The sequence below is a fragment of the Emys orbicularis genome, chromosome 7 (genome assembly GCF_028017835.1).
Source record: "Emys orbicularis isolate rEmyOrb1 chromosome 7, rEmyOrb1.hap1, whole genome shotgun sequence".
Taxonomy (NCBI): domain Eukaryota; kingdom Metazoa; phylum Chordata; order Testudines; family Emydidae; genus Emys; species Emys orbicularis.
In genome coordinates, this window is record NC_088689.1 from 131,395,633 (window position 1) to 131,413,937 (window position 18,305).

Consider the following 18,305-nt stretch of genomic DNA (forward strand, 5'->3'; position numbering starts at 1 on the left):
TCAATTCACCATGAGTTTCCTCTTAGGTACCATCAAAGGAATAGGTATAAACTGACTGAGGGAGCTACAGAGGTCACAGCTGGATACAGTGCAAGGGAGAGCAATCCACCCATATGCAATGGTATGCAGAAGCCTCTCCACCTTCACTTGGTGTTACAGAACATCCCCGTCAGCGAGTCAGGAAGAGGGAAGCTCTTCCAGAGGTAGGGTACTACCAGTGACGGGGATGTGGTTGAGTGGATCCTGCTGGACAGGAGTACGTACAAAAACCCAAAGTGATAAGGACTTTCAGAACCTTCTCAGACAACTGGGGAGACTTTGGATGGGCAGACTCCCTAGGGATAAAGCAGATGAAGGACACTACACTCCAAGTCTCTGCTACAAATGTTGATTGGCCCAAGCAAATCCAAATTGAGGTCCCAACCTCATTTGGTCTTGAATTAGCTCTAAAGCCCTGGTCCGCAAGGGCCTGACCTGCTAGAGGCTTCAGAAATTTGTGGGACAAGCTCCCCAGAAGAGCAGATGCAGCAGATTAATTCAGTATGGAGCATCTCAAAAGTGGCACTCAGAACCATCTAAAGCCTGGTTAACATCAAGCTTTAAAGAGGCACCAAACTCCCCATCAACCCAGTGTCTGGTCACTTTCAGTTCTCTAATCGAGGAGCTTGTCCTATTAGTAACCAGATAAAAGACCCTCCCCCCCTGTTCTCTTCTCCCAGGGCCATGGTCATAGGACTGAAGTGTACAATCTGTATACATGGTGAGATGCATTCTCTTGAGTTAGAACTGGTGGTAACTAAATGAAACCGACAAGACACTAAAATGGAAATGTTACAAATGAGCTGCATTTAGTGAGCTATAAAGCTTGAACACAGAAGCCTATGGTCTACCAAGCTGTTAGGTTTGTTCCCTAGAGGAAAATAGAGGCAGCAAGGGCAAGTGGGAGATAGAGCCCAGTAGGCTCTAAGTTTCTTCTCTGTCACACACAGCAGCAGGAGCAACTAAGGCTATTTTACATGGGACTGAGGTTTGTAGCTAGACTATTGAGGTCCATGGTGCCACTGACCCTCAAACATTCAGCTTGTACCAGTGCAGAGCCCAAGGATAATTGCCAGCTCAAGCTCTATACCTGAATCAGTCCTTCCTCCTACTCCTCAATACTAAAGAATCTTCTCCACTAGCCTTGACAAGTCTCCCTCTACAACAGCTTTCAGCAAAGAGCTCTCCACGGAAAAGCGACAGCACCAAGCTAACAGACCCCATCGGCAAAGGGCTCTGCACTGCTCCAGAGCAGAGGAGGGATCTCTGCAGGATGCTCTCAAGCCAGTGGCCAGGCTGTCATTTACTGGACTGTTCCCACCTGGGTCTGAACGGTAGTGTGATGGCAGCACCAGGGTTGGAGAGTTCCACTTTCCAATGAGAATGAGCAATAATGGAAAATAAAAAGAGAACTGCAAACCACCTGGCACTTCCTGCCAATCGTAGCCACGGAGATGGAACATGGCAAGAGGGAGGAGGAAGCTCCAGACTGGAGGCACTGGCAAGTCCCCCCCAGATAGTGCTGAGCACGGAAAAACACCCGCCAAGCTCTTTACATGCTTCCTAAACTCCTGCAGATAGAGGCTACCACAAAATCAAAGGCAAATGCATATAACGGGAGCACAACAAGTATCAGTACACCTGGGGCATTAAACACTGGGTGGAGGGAGCTGTAAGCCCTTGCAATGCTGAGATCTGAAATGTCTGATGTCCCCCAAGGCCTTGGGGGCTGCTGCATAAGAGAAAGGGAGCAGGGGCTGCGGTATGTCTGACACGCTTGAGAGCTTGGGGTTTGCTGCACTGTGAGAGAAAGGGCATGGGGGGAATGTGCTGTCTCAGTAGGCGAGGGGATTGCTGTGCTGCAGCAAGGGGAGGGGTGCAAGCAAAAGTGAGCTTTTGTGTTGTGTACAGCAAGAAAGTGAATGCAGGCTATGCTGACTGGTACCCCTGGAGAGCAAGAGGGTTGCTGCACTGCAGCGAAATATGACATGTAACAGAGGGAGCAGGAGCTACCACATCTCTGATGGCCTTGGGGAGCGAGAGAGTTGCTACAGCCAAGGGTGCCACAGAGGAGAGAGGTAATAGCTACCCCTGTGTGGGACACTTGGGGTCTTGCTCAGGAACCTAGCCATGTGTCTGAAAGCAGACTGCACCCAATGCACCTCTTCTAGTCTCTCCCCTTTTGGAGCCCCCAGACCTCTATCCCAATTTACCTCAAACTGTAGTGGAGTATTGCAGCGACTAGCAGCCAGAGAGGGAATTGGTGAAAACATCATGCCATAACCATTGCGACTTTCCTCCTCTCCTGGCAGAGATGAGCAGGGTGTGGTGAGTTGTGGGCTCATTGAGCCAGGAGGTGGAGGGGTGACTGGAGATAGTGGCCTCAGTAACTTGGTAACATTCTGCTCCATCAGGTAGCGAGATTTCCACTTCTTCAGGGGGCTCAGCAAGTCTGTGAAACATGAACACAACTGAACTGAGAATCATGATGCACCATTATTAATACCAAACCATGAACAGTACCCGTCCCAGCCAGAGCCCCACAAATGCTCAGCCTCTAACTGCATCCCATTAAAGGCCCCTAAAAAATGAGGAGCTCCCAATACCAATGAAAATCCTTCTCATCCCAAAGGAACATGGAGACATGTAACAAAGGTAACAAAACAACTCAGTTACAATAAATGACATGTGGAAAACAACAGGGCCAGGTGTGGGGAGTGGTGTCAGGACAGGACTGAAACAGAAGGCGAGAGAGAGAGATTACATTTCCTGGCTCAAAGAGATGACGAAAACAAGACGAATTCACTCTATGACTGCTATGGATAAACCACAGCACAAGTCTCACCAGCTGAGCTCCACAATGGCATAACACAACGCCCCGGAAATGATCATTCCCACAAAGAGGGACCCTTGCCTCAGCCCTACCCTCCGAAGTGCACGGCACCACACTTTTCAATTACTTGTAAGCTCTCTGGGGCAATGGCTAGCCTCTGCCTGGCTTTCTGTGAAGAGCACAACCTATTTTGAGATACAGAAAATAATTTGCCAAGGCAGGAAATCTGAGCTGTACACTAGAGAGAAAAAAAACAATGTGACATTTCCAGATCACTACCATGTAGTGTTATCACACCGTGCCCCCAGCTCCTCTGTGCAGGGTGCAAGGGTAGGGTTCCAGTTGCCTCAATACCATTATCCCCCTTCCACATCAGAGTGCCTAGCCCAAATTGCTTCCTCACTCCCAGCCGTGCCCCCTCCAACTACTGAGCTTTAGTTTACCTGGACCCCTCTGGAACTCCTCCGTGCTGCAGCTGCCTTCCCCAGCATCTTTCCCCACATGTTTTTCCTGACCTGTTTATCCCTAGCATCCTCACTGCTAGGTCTTGGCCCCTAGTGTTTCTGAATGAATTTTGACCTCTTTCCCAGCTCTAAGGGCCCCCAATGAGGCAAGTCTCCTCTGTTCCAAGCAGAAGAAATTTGACTCATCCTTTCTTCAGACCCAGGATCCCCATAGGGCAGTAATCTCCTTCCTGTCAGATGGTACCCAGTGCTCACAGACAGGGACTAACAGGGGCACCTCGTCTGGGATTCTGCCTTTATGCCTAGTATTTCATCTGCCTTTTTACCAGGCTGCCAGGTTTGCTGCTTCCTCACAATCATCTTGAGTGCTCTGTGGTTGGTCCAGTTAGCTCATATTCCCTAGATTCAGTCCTTGCTCCCCGAGTCATGATTTTACACTGGTCTCCATTGATCTGCATTTCCCCACTACTGTCCAGTCCTCCAAACCCTGGCATCCCTTTGGAATCTCCCTGCGTCCTTATTATGTGCGGTGCCCCACAGTCAGTCTGGCCTGTGAGCCCAGAGAGCTTGTTTTCAATCCCCTCACATCCAGTGCAGTTCCATGAGGAGTAGAGGTCCTAGAACCACCCTGAATGCTCCACTCAGCCATTCTGGAGCTGGGTGAGTCTCCTACTAAGAGCCCCCTTTGTCTCGTGCTCCCACACTTTTCTAGCCAGTTCCCTTGTCTCTCCTCCTACTCCTGTGCTTTGCCATGAGCCACTTGTGTGGGATGTTGAATCCTGTCCGTTGTTTAGACCAACTCTCTGCTGATCCCTTATTTCCCCTTTCTCGGCAGTGAGACCCTCTCAGGTCCCCTGCTGTTACACACAAACGCTTTGCTGCCTGAATCCACCTTGGCAAAGCCAGCTGCCAACTGGGCTTCCTAGGACCTAACTGTCAGGTCCTTTATGCAAGAGCTTAACATCAATCAGGGAAACCCTAGAAACAAGATGCTCTTGGTTTCCTGGTGTCATGATCTTTGTAAAGTGATGCTGTTTGCCCCTTTCCAGGCCTCAGGAACCTATCCTAAATTCTCTCTATTTTTAAAAGTGTCTTTTAGAAGTTCTCTAGTTTCTTTGCTCACTTTCTTCAGGTTTTGCTCAGGGATGCATAGTATCCAGACCTAGTGTTTTGTTCACTTTAAGTGCATCTAACCTTTTAATAACCAATTCTGTTGTTATCTGTACACTGTCTAGCTCCTCGTCTGTCGTCCTTGGAAAACTGATCCCTGACTTGGGCAGATCTCCACCCTCTTCCTCTGTAAAGACAGATGCAAATTAACTATTTCACAACTCGGCTACTGCTTTTCTCACAGATTAAACGCCAATGTTTTTGAGTAGCTGTTTTTTAAACCTGTGCCTATTACCTATGTACCTGCTGACCCTTGTTAATTCTCTCAGCATACATTAAAATAGCCAGCTGTCACACATGACAGTATGACGCTGTTTACCTTTGTCGTGCAGGACAAACTCTGTATCATACAACTCTGGTGAGAGTGCTGAGAGATGCAGTATCACCACAGTGTCACAGCAAAGGAGTCAGGATGCCTCAAGCTAGGATGAGCCTATGGAAATTGGGATGGGTGATAAAGCTACATCCCCACCTGCCACAAACCTGTACCAACATGCAACAATGCACGTTTGCAAAGCCTTTGTCTCATCCTGTGCGTCAATACCCTTTAATGGCCCACAGCCTCCTATAAATGCATTCACCAGGCATCCCAGCACCGCACTTGAGGGTTCTGGATACATACCTGCATTGTCCTTGCAGATGCTAGAAGAGCTGCTGCTCTCGTTACTTTGGTATAGACATTGGGTTCTGTTCTCTTGTGGAGTAGATGAGGTCTGAGTCATCCCTTCTTCCAGGGCTTGTTTCATCCAGCGCTGCAACAGAACTAGACTACGTCAGCATGCAGTCCCCCAGCGCTTCACATGTACACGTGCAGGTGTACTCAAGAACTCCTGAACGTCTGTATAGCAGGGCAAATGCCTGCAGAGCTCTGCATCAACTGTGTCACGTGCGCCCAGCCAAAACAATTGGTATGATAGAATTGTTAAAGCTGGGCCCAAAGACTACTATGAATGGTTCTGAATTGCGGCTCTAGATGAGACAGGTGCTAAGGGTAATAAATCTGTATCAATAATCTAAAGGTACAACCTCATTAGAACACAGACTTCCCAAACCCAGAGAGTAGGAAGCTAGGGAACTCTAAGCAGAGGTTTTTAAAAGCACTTTAGGAAAGTATGGCTATTCAGAACTTGCCCAGAGAATATGCCTTCTGCACAAAGCCCGGCTTCATGCACAGGTGGGGAAGCACTCTGATCCCCACTCTACTTGCTCTGGAAGACACATCAGAACCAAGAAGAGTTTCTACCCTACCACATAGCGCAAGGAAGTGACAAGCTGACTCTAGTGCAATTCTCCCAGGACTGTGTTTGCAGTCAAAGAGCAGCAATGAACATGCAAACCTGATAGTGTGGGAACTACAATTTAAGAGGGGCTAGCCAGGAGGAGAAAAATCAAAGTGGACCCTCCTCAGGAGACTGAGCAGTGGTGGGGGGAAATATATGAAAAATCGTAGCAGGGGAGAGCATAGAGTAAGAGAAGATGATTCCCCATGGATACGTGGAGAAGAGCCAATCTACATCACCTCACCTGCCAAATTTACTGGCTTCCCCACCTGCTGCAATGCAGCTGTGTGGAAACACAAAATTCTGCAGCAAGTGACCTTTGACAGCACAAGATCTCTTCCAACTGATTCCAGTTATTTGAAGTAATGTAAGAAGCTGGGGAGAGAAGCCAAAAAGTGCTAAGGACCACATTGGTGTGACAGTAAAGTGACAGTGAAACTAAACGCGAAAAGAAAGGGAGAGAAATACCCGAATTAAAGATAACACCAATGATTTGTCAGCATTTCAGAAACAGACAATGAAGTGCAGTGGCCTTGTTTTTACCACATTAGCATTGAATTTGATGTTTATTTATATAGTCCCTTCTGAAGATCTCACAGCACTTTACCAACCTATGCCTCATATCACCCTCTTGAGGGGTGTAATCCTATTTTACAGATGGGTAAACTGGGGCACAGAGGACTTGACCAAGGTAACTCACCAAGTCTGGAAAAACTAGAAGAACCACCCAGATCTAGCAGACTCCCAGATCAGCAAGCCACAGGGGCATCTTTCCTTTGACAATCCAAATGGTGGAACTTACACATTCCATGCTAACTTTAAACAATTTAAAAAGCCTTGAATCATGCTTGCTGGACAATCAGCAGATCTAGCAGCTCACATGAGGTGCATCTCTGACACAAGGCGGCCCTGGAGCAGTTATGCTACCACCTTCTGTAAAAGCTAAAGCCTATAAATAGTTTTCAAGGGGATCCCTAAATAAAGTGCAGTACAGTAATACAACACAGAGCCCACAAAGGCTTGGCTCAGCATGGTGAGGCCAGAATCTAGACAGAGAAGAGTGCAGCTACCAAACATTTAGAGGTAACAATGCCCCATCTGACCCCTACAAGAACTTACCATTCTACATTCAATCTGGGAACAAAAATGACACGACATGCATCCGAAGAAGTGGGTATTCACCCACGAAAGCTCATGCTCCTATACGTCTGTTAGTCTATAAGGTGCCACAGGACTCTCTGCTGCTTTTACAAAAATCATAAAACTTAAAAACGCTGGTTTTACGGCTCATTAGAACAATTTGTAACACACCTCACTGCCTGCTAATCCTTAATTGCCCACTTCATTTTAAGTGGTCTCCTACAGCATGTGTGAACCTCTTATGTTTAGTAATCTGCCCCACCTTGTATTTAGCTTGGACACTCTGGTTACCTTCTACAGACCTGATTAAGAGCTCTTTGAAGCTCAAAAGCTTGTCCCTTCCACCAACATAAGTTGGTCCAATACAAGGTATTACTTCACGTACCTTGTCTCTCTCATATCCTGGAACCAACATGGCTACAACAACACTACAAACAAATACCGAACTTCTCCAGACCACTGCTTACAATATAATATCTTCATTTTATCTGCCTGGATTCATTCTAAATTTCAGCCAAGCAGCAGGACAGAGCAAATATGGTTGGATGACAGTGTTACAGCTTCATATATATCGGGGTGGCCAAACTTACTGACCCTTTGAGCCACACACAACAATCTTCAGAAGATCAAGAGCCGGGGCACACCTGCTGAGGCTCAGGGCTTCAGCCCAGTGGGAGGTGCCTGCCGGGGCTTCAGCCCTGCTTCTGCTGAAGCCCCAAGATCTGGCAGGTGGCCCCGTGGGGCTGAAACCCCTACTCCACTGCAAGGAAGAGGCTCCGAGTTCCCCACTCCAGTCTGGTAGGTGCAGAATGGGGGGGGGGAGGGGGGAAGACACATAAGGGGGCTCTGCGAGCCGCACTTTAACTGTAAAAGCCGCATGTAGCTCGCAAGCCACGGTTTGGCCACCCTGACATACATAATCAAAAGTGACAGACCCACTCTCCGTAGAACTGTAAACAGGAGAGACCTCAAGGCTAATTGTATTACTCCTTACACTGACTAGGACCAGCTCATAAGAAATACAGGGATTCACTCTTGCAATCCTGTCCAACCAGCTAATCCATGTAGTGGAGTCAGGAACACCTTGTGACCAAATCCAGTTCCTACAGTCTCATTAAAACAGTGGAATCCATCATACAGAATACTGACCTCTCTATCAGGTTAGGACCTGCAGCAACATTGGAAGATGAAAAATCCCACATCATGCGGCTGCCCCTGGAGCTGCCCAGTCATCACCGTCCCCATCATCACATTGGGAGAGGCGGGACTGAGTTTCAGAGGATGATCTCAGCCTTTCAGCTAGGCTGGCCCCTCACTCCAGAAAGGAGGCAGTGAGAACTAACCCGGCTCCCTGCCCGGATCTCACCCACAGGCTGGCCGCTTCCGAGTCCAACTCCGCAAGAGCACGAGCCCATTCCTCTCCCTTTGCTCTGGTGCTGCCTGCTAGGCACAGGAGAGCCCGGGCTCTAGTGCGCTGGATCTCAGAGGGGCCAGGAGAGTTCTGCTCAGGTGCTGAGCACACCAGGCTCTCTAACCCTTGAACTGCTCCCTGAGCAATTCCTCAACACCTCTAGACACGAGAAGAGAGGTTTCTTTCTCTGCTTCCCGTACAGCCCTGGAACACCCACTCCAAGGGGCACTCTGGCACATTCAGACCCAGACTCCAATCTCCTTCTTTGTTGCTATTTCATTTTTCTGTGAGCTCTGGGAATGGAGACTGAGAACATGCACTAACACACCATGTCCTCACCCTCAACTCCACTGACCTCTTACTCTACCCAGTGTTTCTCAACCTTTTTGATTCCAGGGGCTGGCTTGCTGCCTTTCTAAACTGTGTCAGGGAAATCTCAGGGACTGGCAAAGAGGTTGCCACGGACCAGTTGTTGATAAACACTGCGCTAGAGTATGCAGAAATATGCTGGGCAGGGCTAACTCATTGTGACTGCATAGCGACAAGCTTGACATGACAAGCCTTTACAAGCACGCGCTGATGATAATAGAACGTGGGTATTGAAGCCCTGACAGAAGAGGAAATGAGCAGACGTACCTTTTTACAGGAGCTGTATATCCCATCCAGCTGAAGAGGCCTTCGACGTCTCTCAGGGATGAAAGGCGAGCCAAAGCGGATGTAGTGTTTGGGTGTGGTACAAATCAGTGGGGAGTGGATAAGACCTGGCAACATGTTGAGGGTTGTTGCCAAAACAGTGGGGTCCGTGGTAATACGTAAAGGACACTCGATGGGGCATTCCTGCTTTTCTGCCTTGTCATTCAGCCATTCTGTAACTAGATACTGAAGAAGAGAGCAATTATGAATACAGCAGGAGCTGGCGAAGAATGGAAGTAATAAAACAGAGTATGTAAGGGCGTACTGCCCAAGACACCACCACACCAAGAGCTGAGTTATGTTCTGCAGAAAATGCACAGGGGTGAGGCACCTGATATAGCTCATCACAGAGAGCAGCAATGTCCTGAAGGAAACACGCTGGAGGAGAACTATGTTAGCATGCATCCGAAGAAGTGAGGTTTTTACTCACGAAAGCTGATGCCTAAATAAATCTGTTAGCCTTTAAGGTGCCACCAGACTCCTTGTTGTTTATGTTAGCACTGTGCATCAGATTCACTGCAAGTCTTCCAGAGACTCCTTTTGCATGACCCAACCTTCTCTCTAGGGGCCTGGCAGAGCCCACCCCCTCCCACGTTTGATGAAGACTCTCACACCACTTACCTTTTTAGTTTTGGGGTACTTTACTGTGGCTCGGTTAGACTGGGATCCTGCAGCCAGCATCACAGTTGGGTCAGACCCCATCAATTGCCTACTTTCTCCTGGACCCTCTATGCTGCTGACATCTGCAGCAGTTACTGAGCTGACGCTGCTTCCCTCCTCTGGGACAGCCTGGGAGAGCTCGGTCTGCTGGGAAATGGCCTGCTTCTGCCGTCTCAATCTTTGTGCTGAACTGGTCCGATATCGAGAAAAACGGCTTTTGGGTCGGGGCCTGGAGGGTTTGGCTGGAGCTGGCTTAGTGATCGTCTTTTCTGGAATTGCATCCTACAATGCAAACCACATCATCAGTCTGTGAATTTCTAAGGTTCTCCCCTCTTCTCCTTTATTCTGCACATGGGAATTAGGAATAACAGTTATTTTCTGGCACTGTTTAGCTAGCTTTGTCAGACTGGACCCCATTAACGCTGGGCTCTGAGAGGGTAGGGCTGGGAATGGCTTTATGAATCCTCTTGAAGGGCTGGACACGTTTGTGCCTCAGTTTATTGCTTTTTCTCCCTTTTGCATCTCCACTATGGAATCTGGAAAAGAGACCGACTGGCACACTCAGGAGCGGTCTCAGCTTCAACAAGACACATATCAGAAAGCTGCAGCATGAGACTCACCCCCTGCCTGAAAGGAACTGCTGCCACTCCTAAGCACTGATAGCACTGATTCAGTCCCAGACAGTGATCTGTCCACAGCCCCACCACCACGGGACACTTGGCAATGGGAATTCAGATCCAGCATGGACTTATTAACTGAAACGGTGCGAATACCTTTCTCCATGGCTCCAGTGTCAGCAGCCAGCTGGAGAGCACATCAGTGCACTAAAAGATCCAGACCCTTGGCCATTAGCTATTAACCCTTGCAAGGCACCAAAGGGGCTGTGTTGAACTCGCCTTGGTGTAAGCTATGCAACAGCCCTACCTCCAACTTACTACTGACTGTGTGGACCTCCGTGTGTTCACCCCAACATTGCTGCTGCTGTTAGGAGTGCTTGGAGCAGCCCCACTTAAAGCTGAACTGCTGTCTTCAGTTTCAGGAGTCTCCATTTTCACCTCCTCCAACTCAGAAGCCTCAGGGTTAACGATGAATTCGGCATCTGTGCTGCTCCGATCTGATGGTTGCTCTCGTCTTCTCTTTCTCTTCTCCAAGTTTTCAAACATGTGCATGATGGCTTCTACCTTCCTCTCCTCCCGGGACTAGCATACACAAGAATATATCCGGGTCAGCAATACCAGGCAAGCAAAAGGACAGGAAGAGGTAGGAAAAAGATCAGGAGTACAGTGTGGGGGAGGGGCCTTGGACAGCATATGGTCCACAAAGGTGATGGTGCAGAAGAGGGGAGGGGGATTATGGATTCATAGAGAACTGGAATGCCTCATAATGAAAGGAGACTGCTTGAATCAGACTGTCTCAACTTAAACAAGGAAGGGACCAGCCTCCTGGCATTAGCACTGGCAGACCTGTTTGGAGAGGAGGAGACCTTTTAAGTAACCCAAACAACCTAGCATGTATCTCCAACATGAACAACAGAAGTCAGACGTTTTACTATTGCCTCAGTTGGTATCAGTGGGGCATTCGAGTGCAGAAACCTTAGCATTATGAGAGTTGCTGATGGGGCATCCTTCATGAAGGGCCTTCAACTTTTGTATTCACTGCTTCCCACCCTGCTTGGTTCGACATACCCTGAATCTGTTGATTTTCTGGGCATGTTGTAAAGCCCATCTGTTAATTGATGCATAGACTAGGCCAGAAGGACCATTGTGATCATCTAATCCAGTGGTGGGCAACCTGCGGCCCATCAGGGTAATCTGATTGTGGGCCGTGAGACATTTTGCTGATGTTGACCGTCCACAGCTCCCAGTGGCCGTGGTTCGCTGTTCCTGGCCAATGGAAGCTGCAGGAAGCGGCGGCCAGCACGTCCCTGCGGCCTGCCGCTTCCCGCAACTCCCACTGGCCGGGAACGGCGAACCGTGGCCACTGGGAGCTGCGGGGGGCCATGCCTGTGGACGGTCAACGTCAGCAAAATGTCTCATGGCTCTCAATCAGATTACCCTAATGGGCCGCATGCGGCCCGCAGGTTGCCCACCACTGATCTAGTCTGACCTCCTGCATAACGCAGGCCAGAGAACTTCCCCAAAATAATTCCTACAGCAGATCTTTTAGAAAAACATCGAATTTTGAATTTCTTGGAAATTTGACTTTGTCTAATGTCAAGCCATTGGATCATGTTACACCTGTCTCTCCTAGAGTGAAAAAAAAAAACATCATCATATATTTGTTCCCTATGTTGGTCCTTACAGACTAATTAAGTCACTCTTTATCCTTCTCTTTGTTTAGCTAAATAGATTAAGCTCCCTGAGTCTACCACCATAAAGCATGTTTTCTAATCCTTCAGAGAGACAAGTTGGGTGAGGTAATACCTTTTATTGGACCAACTTCTGTAGATGACAGAGACAAGCTTTCGAGCTTATCAATCATAATCATGGCTCTCCTCTGAACTCTCTCCAATTTATACATCCAGGATTCCAGCAGCAGTCGCACCAGTGCCTAATACAGAGGTAAAATAACCTCTCGACTCCTAATCGAGAATCCACTGGTTATGCTTCCCAGGATCACATTAGCTCTTTTGGCCACAGCTTCTTACTGGGAGTTCATGTTCAGCTGACTATCCACCACGACACCCAAATCTTTTTCAGAGTCACTGCTTGTCAGGAGAGAATCCCCAATCATAGACTTTAAGGCCAGAAGGGACCATCACGATCATCTAGTTTGATCTCCTGCGCATTACAGGCCACACAAACTCAACCACCCACTCCTGGGACAGAGCCCTAACCTCTGTCTGAGTTACTGAAGTCCTCAAACCATGATTTAAAGACTTCAAGTTACAGAGACACTAGTTTAAACCTACAAGTTACCCGTGCCCCATGCTGCAGAGGAAGGTGAAACTCCCCCAGGGTCTCTGCCAGTCTGACCTGGGAGAAAATTCCTTCCCGAACCCCAAAATCGCAATCAGTTGGACCCTGAGCATGTGGGCAAGACCCAGCAGCCAGACACTCTGTAGTAACTCAGGGCACTCCCCATCTCGTGTCCCATCACCGGCCACTGGATATATTTGCTGCTAGGAGTTGTAGATCGGCTACATGCCATTGTAGGCAGTCCCATCACACCATCCCCTCCATAAACTTATCAAGCTCAGTCTTGAAGACAGTTAGATTTTTTGCCCCCACTGCTCCCCTTGGAAGACTGTTCCAGAACATCAGTCCTCTGATGGTTAGAAACCTTCATCTAATTTCAAGCCTAAACTTGTTGATGGCCAGTTTCTATCCATTTGTTCTGGTGTCCATATTGGCGCTTAACTTAAATAACTCCCCTCCATCCCTGGCATTTATATCTCTGACGTATTTATAGAGAGCAATCATATTTCCCCTCAGCCTTTTTTGGTTAGGCCAAAGAAGTCAAGCTCTTTGAATCTCCTCTCATAAGGTAGGTTTTCTATTCCTTGGATCAACCTAGTAGCTCTTCTCTGCACCTGTTCCAGTTTGAATTAATCTTTCTTAAACATGGGAAACCAGAATTTCACATAGTATTCCAGGTGAGGTCTCACCAGTGCCTTTAATAATGGTACTAACACTTCCCTGTCTCTACTAGAAATACCTCGCCTGATGCATCCTAGGACTTCATTAGCCTTTTTTTGCGGCCACATCACATTGACAGCTCATAGTCATTCTGTGATCAACCAATATACCCAGGTCTTTCTCCTCTTCTGTCGCTTTCAACTGATAAGTCCCCAGTTTATAGCAACAAATTCTTGTTATTAGTCCCTAAATGCATGACCGTGCACTCTGCACTATTAAATTTAATCCCTTTTCTATTACTCCACTTTTCAAGGTCATCCAGATCTTCTATGGTCCTCTTCTGTATTGGCAATATCTCCCAACTTCGTGTCATCCTCAAATTTTATTAGCACACTCCCACTTTGTGCCAAGATTATTTATAAAAATGCTAAGTAAGATAGGTCCCAAGACCGATCTCTGAGGAACTCCACTAGTAACCTCACTCCAGCCTGACAATTCACCTTTCAGTATGACCCGTTGTAGTCTCCCCTTTAACCAGTTCCTTATTCATCTTTCAATTCTCATATTAATTCCCATCTTCTCCAATTTAATAATTCCCCATGTGAAACTGTACCAAATGCCTTATTGAATGGAGGTAAATTAAATCTACTGCATTTCCTTTGTCTAAAAGATCAGTTATCTTCTCAAAGAAGGAGATCAGGTTGGTCTGGCATGATCTATCTTTTGTAAAACCATGTTGTATTTATCCCAATTACCATTCACCTTTATGTCCTTAACTACTGTTTCCTTCAAAATTTGTTCCAAGACCTTGCATACAATTGAGGTCAAACTAACAGGCCTGTAGTTTCCTGGATCACTTTTTTCCTTTCTTAATAGGTACTATATTAACCATTCTCCTGTCATAGGGTACGACCCCCAAGTTTACAAATTCATTAAAAATCCTTGCTATTGGGCTCGCAATTTCATGCGCAAGTTCCTTTAATGTTCTTGGATGGAGATTATCTGGGACCCCCGATTTAGTCCCATTAAGCTGTTTGAGTTTGACTTCCTCCTCAGATGTGGTAATTTCTACTTCCATATCCTCATTTTCATTAGCCATGCTGCCACTATTCCCAAGATCCTCATTACCCTTATTAAAAACTGAGACAAACTATTTGTTCAAGTGTTGGGCCATGCCTAGATCATCTTTAAACTCCACCCCATCCTCAGTGCTTAGCGGTCCCCCTTCTGCTTTACTTGTTTTCTTTTTATTTATATGGCTATATTCCTTTCACTATTGGTTTTAATCTCCTTTGCAAGGTCCAGTTCTGGCTGGCTTTTGGTAACTCTCACTTTTTGCCTACATTTTCTGACTTCCAAGAGGTAGCTTTCCTTGCTGATCCATCTGGTCTTTCCTTCCTTGTAGGCTTTCTGCTTTCTCTTAATCACCTGTTGAGATGCTTGTTCATCCAGACTGGTCTGCAACCCTTCCCTACGAATTTTTTCCCATTGCTTGGGATACAGGCTTCAGATAATTTCTGCAACATTGACAAAGTAATCCCAAGTCTCCCCCACATTCAAATCCCGGAGTTCTTCAGTTGAGTCCATTTCCCTAATTAATTCCCTTAATTTTTGTGAAGTTTGCCCTTATGAAAATAGGGGGATGCCACTTGCAGATCTATTTTTGTTTATCCTTCCATTTAGTTCAAACTGAATTAGTTCATGAACACTCGAACTAAGGTTGTCCCCTACAACCTTCTATGAGGTCCTCACTGCTCACCACACCAATCTAAAATGGCATAATCTCTTTTAGGTTCGGCGACTATTTGGTGATGAAATCTATCAGCCATCACATCCAGGAAAATCTATTTATTAGTAGCACTTATCCTTCAATCTCTAGCTGGGAAGTTAAAGTCTCCCATAATCACACAATTCCCAGTAGTATTTATTTCATTAAAAACGTTAAAGACGTCTCAAATTGGATCCTGGGGGTCTGTAGCAGACCCCAAGCACTATCCAAGGGGCACCTCTGGTATCTTTCTTCCCCAAAGTGATTTTGACCCAGACTCCATTTTATCCTTTCCATCACTTCTAATTTCTTTACAATCTACCTCATCATTAATATACAGAGCTACTCCACCACCTTTACCTTTATTTCTGTCTCTCCTGAACAGCACATTACCCTTCAACCCCTATACTCCAGTCATGACTACTATTTCACCACGTTTCTTGTTATCCCTATAGTATCTGTTTTTGCTTCCTGCACCAGTAGTTCTAGTTCCTCCAGTTTGTTACCCAGGCTCTTTGCATTGGTATACAATTTAGTTGTTTCTACTTGGCTTTGCCCACATTCCTCACCCGACTGGGTAGTCATTCTACTGCCAGTATCATAGAATCATAGAATATCAGGGTTGGAAGGGACCTCAGGAGGTCATCTAGTCCAACTCCCTGCTCAAAGCAGGACCAATTCCCAACTAAATCATCCCAGCCAGGGCTTTGTCAAGCCGGGCCTTAAAAACCTCCAAGGAAGGAGATTCCACTACCTCCCTAGGTAAAGCATTCCAGTGCTTCACCACCCTCCTAGTGAAATAGTGTTTCCTAATATCCAACCTAGACCTCCCCCACTGCAACTTGAGACCATTGCTCCTTGTTCTGTCATCTGCCACCACTGAGAACAGCCGAGCTCCATCCTCTTTGGAACCACCCCCTCAGGTAGTTGAAAGCAGCTATCAAATCCCCCCTCATTCTTCTCTTCTGGAGACTAAACAATCCCAGTTCCCTCAGCCTCTCCTCATAAGTCATGTGCTCCAGACCCCTAATCATTTTTGTTGCCCTCCGCTGGACTCTTTCCAATATTTCCACATCCTTCTTGTAGTGTGGGGCCCAAAACTGGACACAGTACTCCAGATGAGGCCTCACCAATGTCGCATAAAGGGGAACGATCACGTCCCTCGATCTGCTGGCAATGCCCCTACTTATACAGCCCAAAATGCCATTAGCCTTCTTGGCAACAAGAGCACACTGTTGACTCATATCCAGCTTCTCGTCCACTGTGACCCCTAGGTCCTTTTCTGCAGAACTGCTACCTAGCCATTCGGTCCCTAGTCTGTAGCAGTGCATAGGATTCTTCCGTCCTAAGTGCAGGACTCTGCACTTGTCCTTGTGGAACCTCATCAGGTTTCTTTTGGCCCAATCCTCCAATTTGTCTAGGTCCCTCTGTATCCGATCCCTACCCTCTAGTGTATCTACCACGCCTCCCAGTTTAGTGTCATCTGCAAACTTGCTGAGAGTGCAGTCCACTCCATCCTCCAGATCATTAATAAAGATATTAAACAAAACCGGCCCCAGGACCGACCCTTGGGGCACTCCGCTTGAAACCGGCTGCCAACTAGACATGGAGCCATTGATCACTACCTGTTGAGCCCGACGATGTAGCCAGCTTTCTATCCACCTTACAGTCCATTCATCCAGCCCATACTACTTTAACTTGGCGGCAAGAATACTGTGGGAGACCGTATCAAAAGCTTTGCTAAAGTCAAGGAATAACACATCCACTGCTTTCCCCTCATCCACAGAGCCAGTTATCTCCTCATAGAAGGCAATTAGGTTAGTCAGGCATGACTTCCCCTTGGTGAATCCATGCTGACTGTTCCTGATCACTTTCCTCTCCTCTAAGTGTTTCATAATTGATTCCTTGAGGACCTGCTCCATGATTTTTCCAGGGACTGAGGTGAGGCTGACTGGCCTGTAGTTCCCCAGATCCTCCTCCTTCCCTTTTTTAAAGATGGGCACTACATTAGCCTTTTTCCAGTCATCCGGGACCTCCCCCGATCGCCATGAGTTTTCAAAGATGATGGCCAATGGCTCCGCAATCACATCCGCCAACTCCTTTAGCACCCTCGGATGCAGCGCATCCGGCCCCATGGATTTGTGCTCATCCAGTTTTTCTAAATAGTCCCGAACCACTTCTTTCTCCACGGAGGGCTGGTCACCTCCTCCCCATACTGTGCTGCCCAGTCCAGCAGTCTGGGAGCTGACCTTGTTTGTGAAGACAGAGGCAAAAAAAGCATTGAGTACATTAGCTTTTTCCACATCCTCTGTCACTAGGTTGCCTCTCTCATTCAGTAAGGGGCCCACACTTTCCTTGACTTTCTTCTTGTTGCTAACATACCTGAAGAAACCCTTCTTGTTACTCTTAACATCTCTTGCTAGCTGCAACTCCAAGTGCGATTTGGCCTTCCTGATTTCACTCTTGCATGCCTGAGCAATATTTTTATACTCCTCCCTGGTCATTTGTCCAATCTTCCACTTCTTGTAAGCTTCTTTTTTGCGTTTAAAGTCAGCAAGGATTTCACTGTTAAGCCAAGCTGGTCGCCTGCCATATTTACTATTCTTTCTACACATCGGGATGGTTTGTTCCTGCAACCACAATAAAGATTCTTTAAAATACAGCCAGCTCTCCTGGACCCCTTTGCCCTTCATGTTATTCTCCCAGGGGATCTTGCCCATCTGTTCCCTGAGGGAGTTAAAGTCTGCTTTTCTGAAGTCCAGGGTCCGTATTCTGCTGCTCTCCTTTCTTCCTTGTGTCAGGATCCTGAACTCGACCATCTCATGGTCACTGCCTCCCAGGTTCCCATCCACTTTTGCTTCCCCTACTAATTCTTCCCTGTTTGTGAGCAGCAGGTCAAGAAAAGCTCTGCCCCTAGTTGGTTCCTCCAGCACTTGCACCAGGAAATTGTCCCCTACACTTTCCAAAAACTTCCTGGATTGTCTGTGCACCGCTGTATTGCTCTCCCAGCAGATATCAGGGTGATTAAAGTCTCCCATGAGAACCAGGGCCTGCGATCTAGCAACTTCTGTTAGTTGCTGGAAGAACGCCTCGTCCACCTCATCCCCCTGGTCTGGTGGTCTATAACAGACTCCGACCACGACATCACCCTTGTTGCTCACACTTCTCAACTACCTGAGTGTTAGCTTCATTGGCATTGGCAATATCTTTCCTCTTAATGTCCATTCTCTTACTCACTGTTGTTTCTTTTCTCCATTGCTATATTCTCT

At 47.2% G+C, this 18,305-nt stretch overlaps 1 protein-coding gene across 2 annotated transcripts in view; it reads right to left on the reverse strand.

Annotated features, from left to right (window-relative positions):
- The window catches only part of SETD5 (SET domain containing 5), a 98,850-nt gene that overhangs the window by 39,420 nt on the left and 41,125 nt on the right, over positions 1 to 18,305 (reverse strand). For both annotated transcript variants that reach the window (XM_065407253.1, XM_065407252.1), the window contains 5 exons: positions 10,626 to 10,889; positions 9,652 to 9,972; positions 8,974 to 9,216; positions 5,129 to 5,258; positions 2,253 to 2,491 (listed from right to left, as the gene is read on the reverse strand). In XM_065407253.1, coding sequence (XP_065263325.1) covers positions 2,253 to 2,491; positions 5,129 to 5,258; positions 8,974 to 9,216; positions 9,652 to 9,972; positions 10,626 to 10,889 — 1,197 coding nt within the window. The remainder of the gene's footprint in view (positions 1 to 2,252; positions 2,492 to 5,128; positions 5,259 to 8,973; positions 9,217 to 9,651; positions 9,973 to 10,625; positions 10,890 to 18,305) is intronic.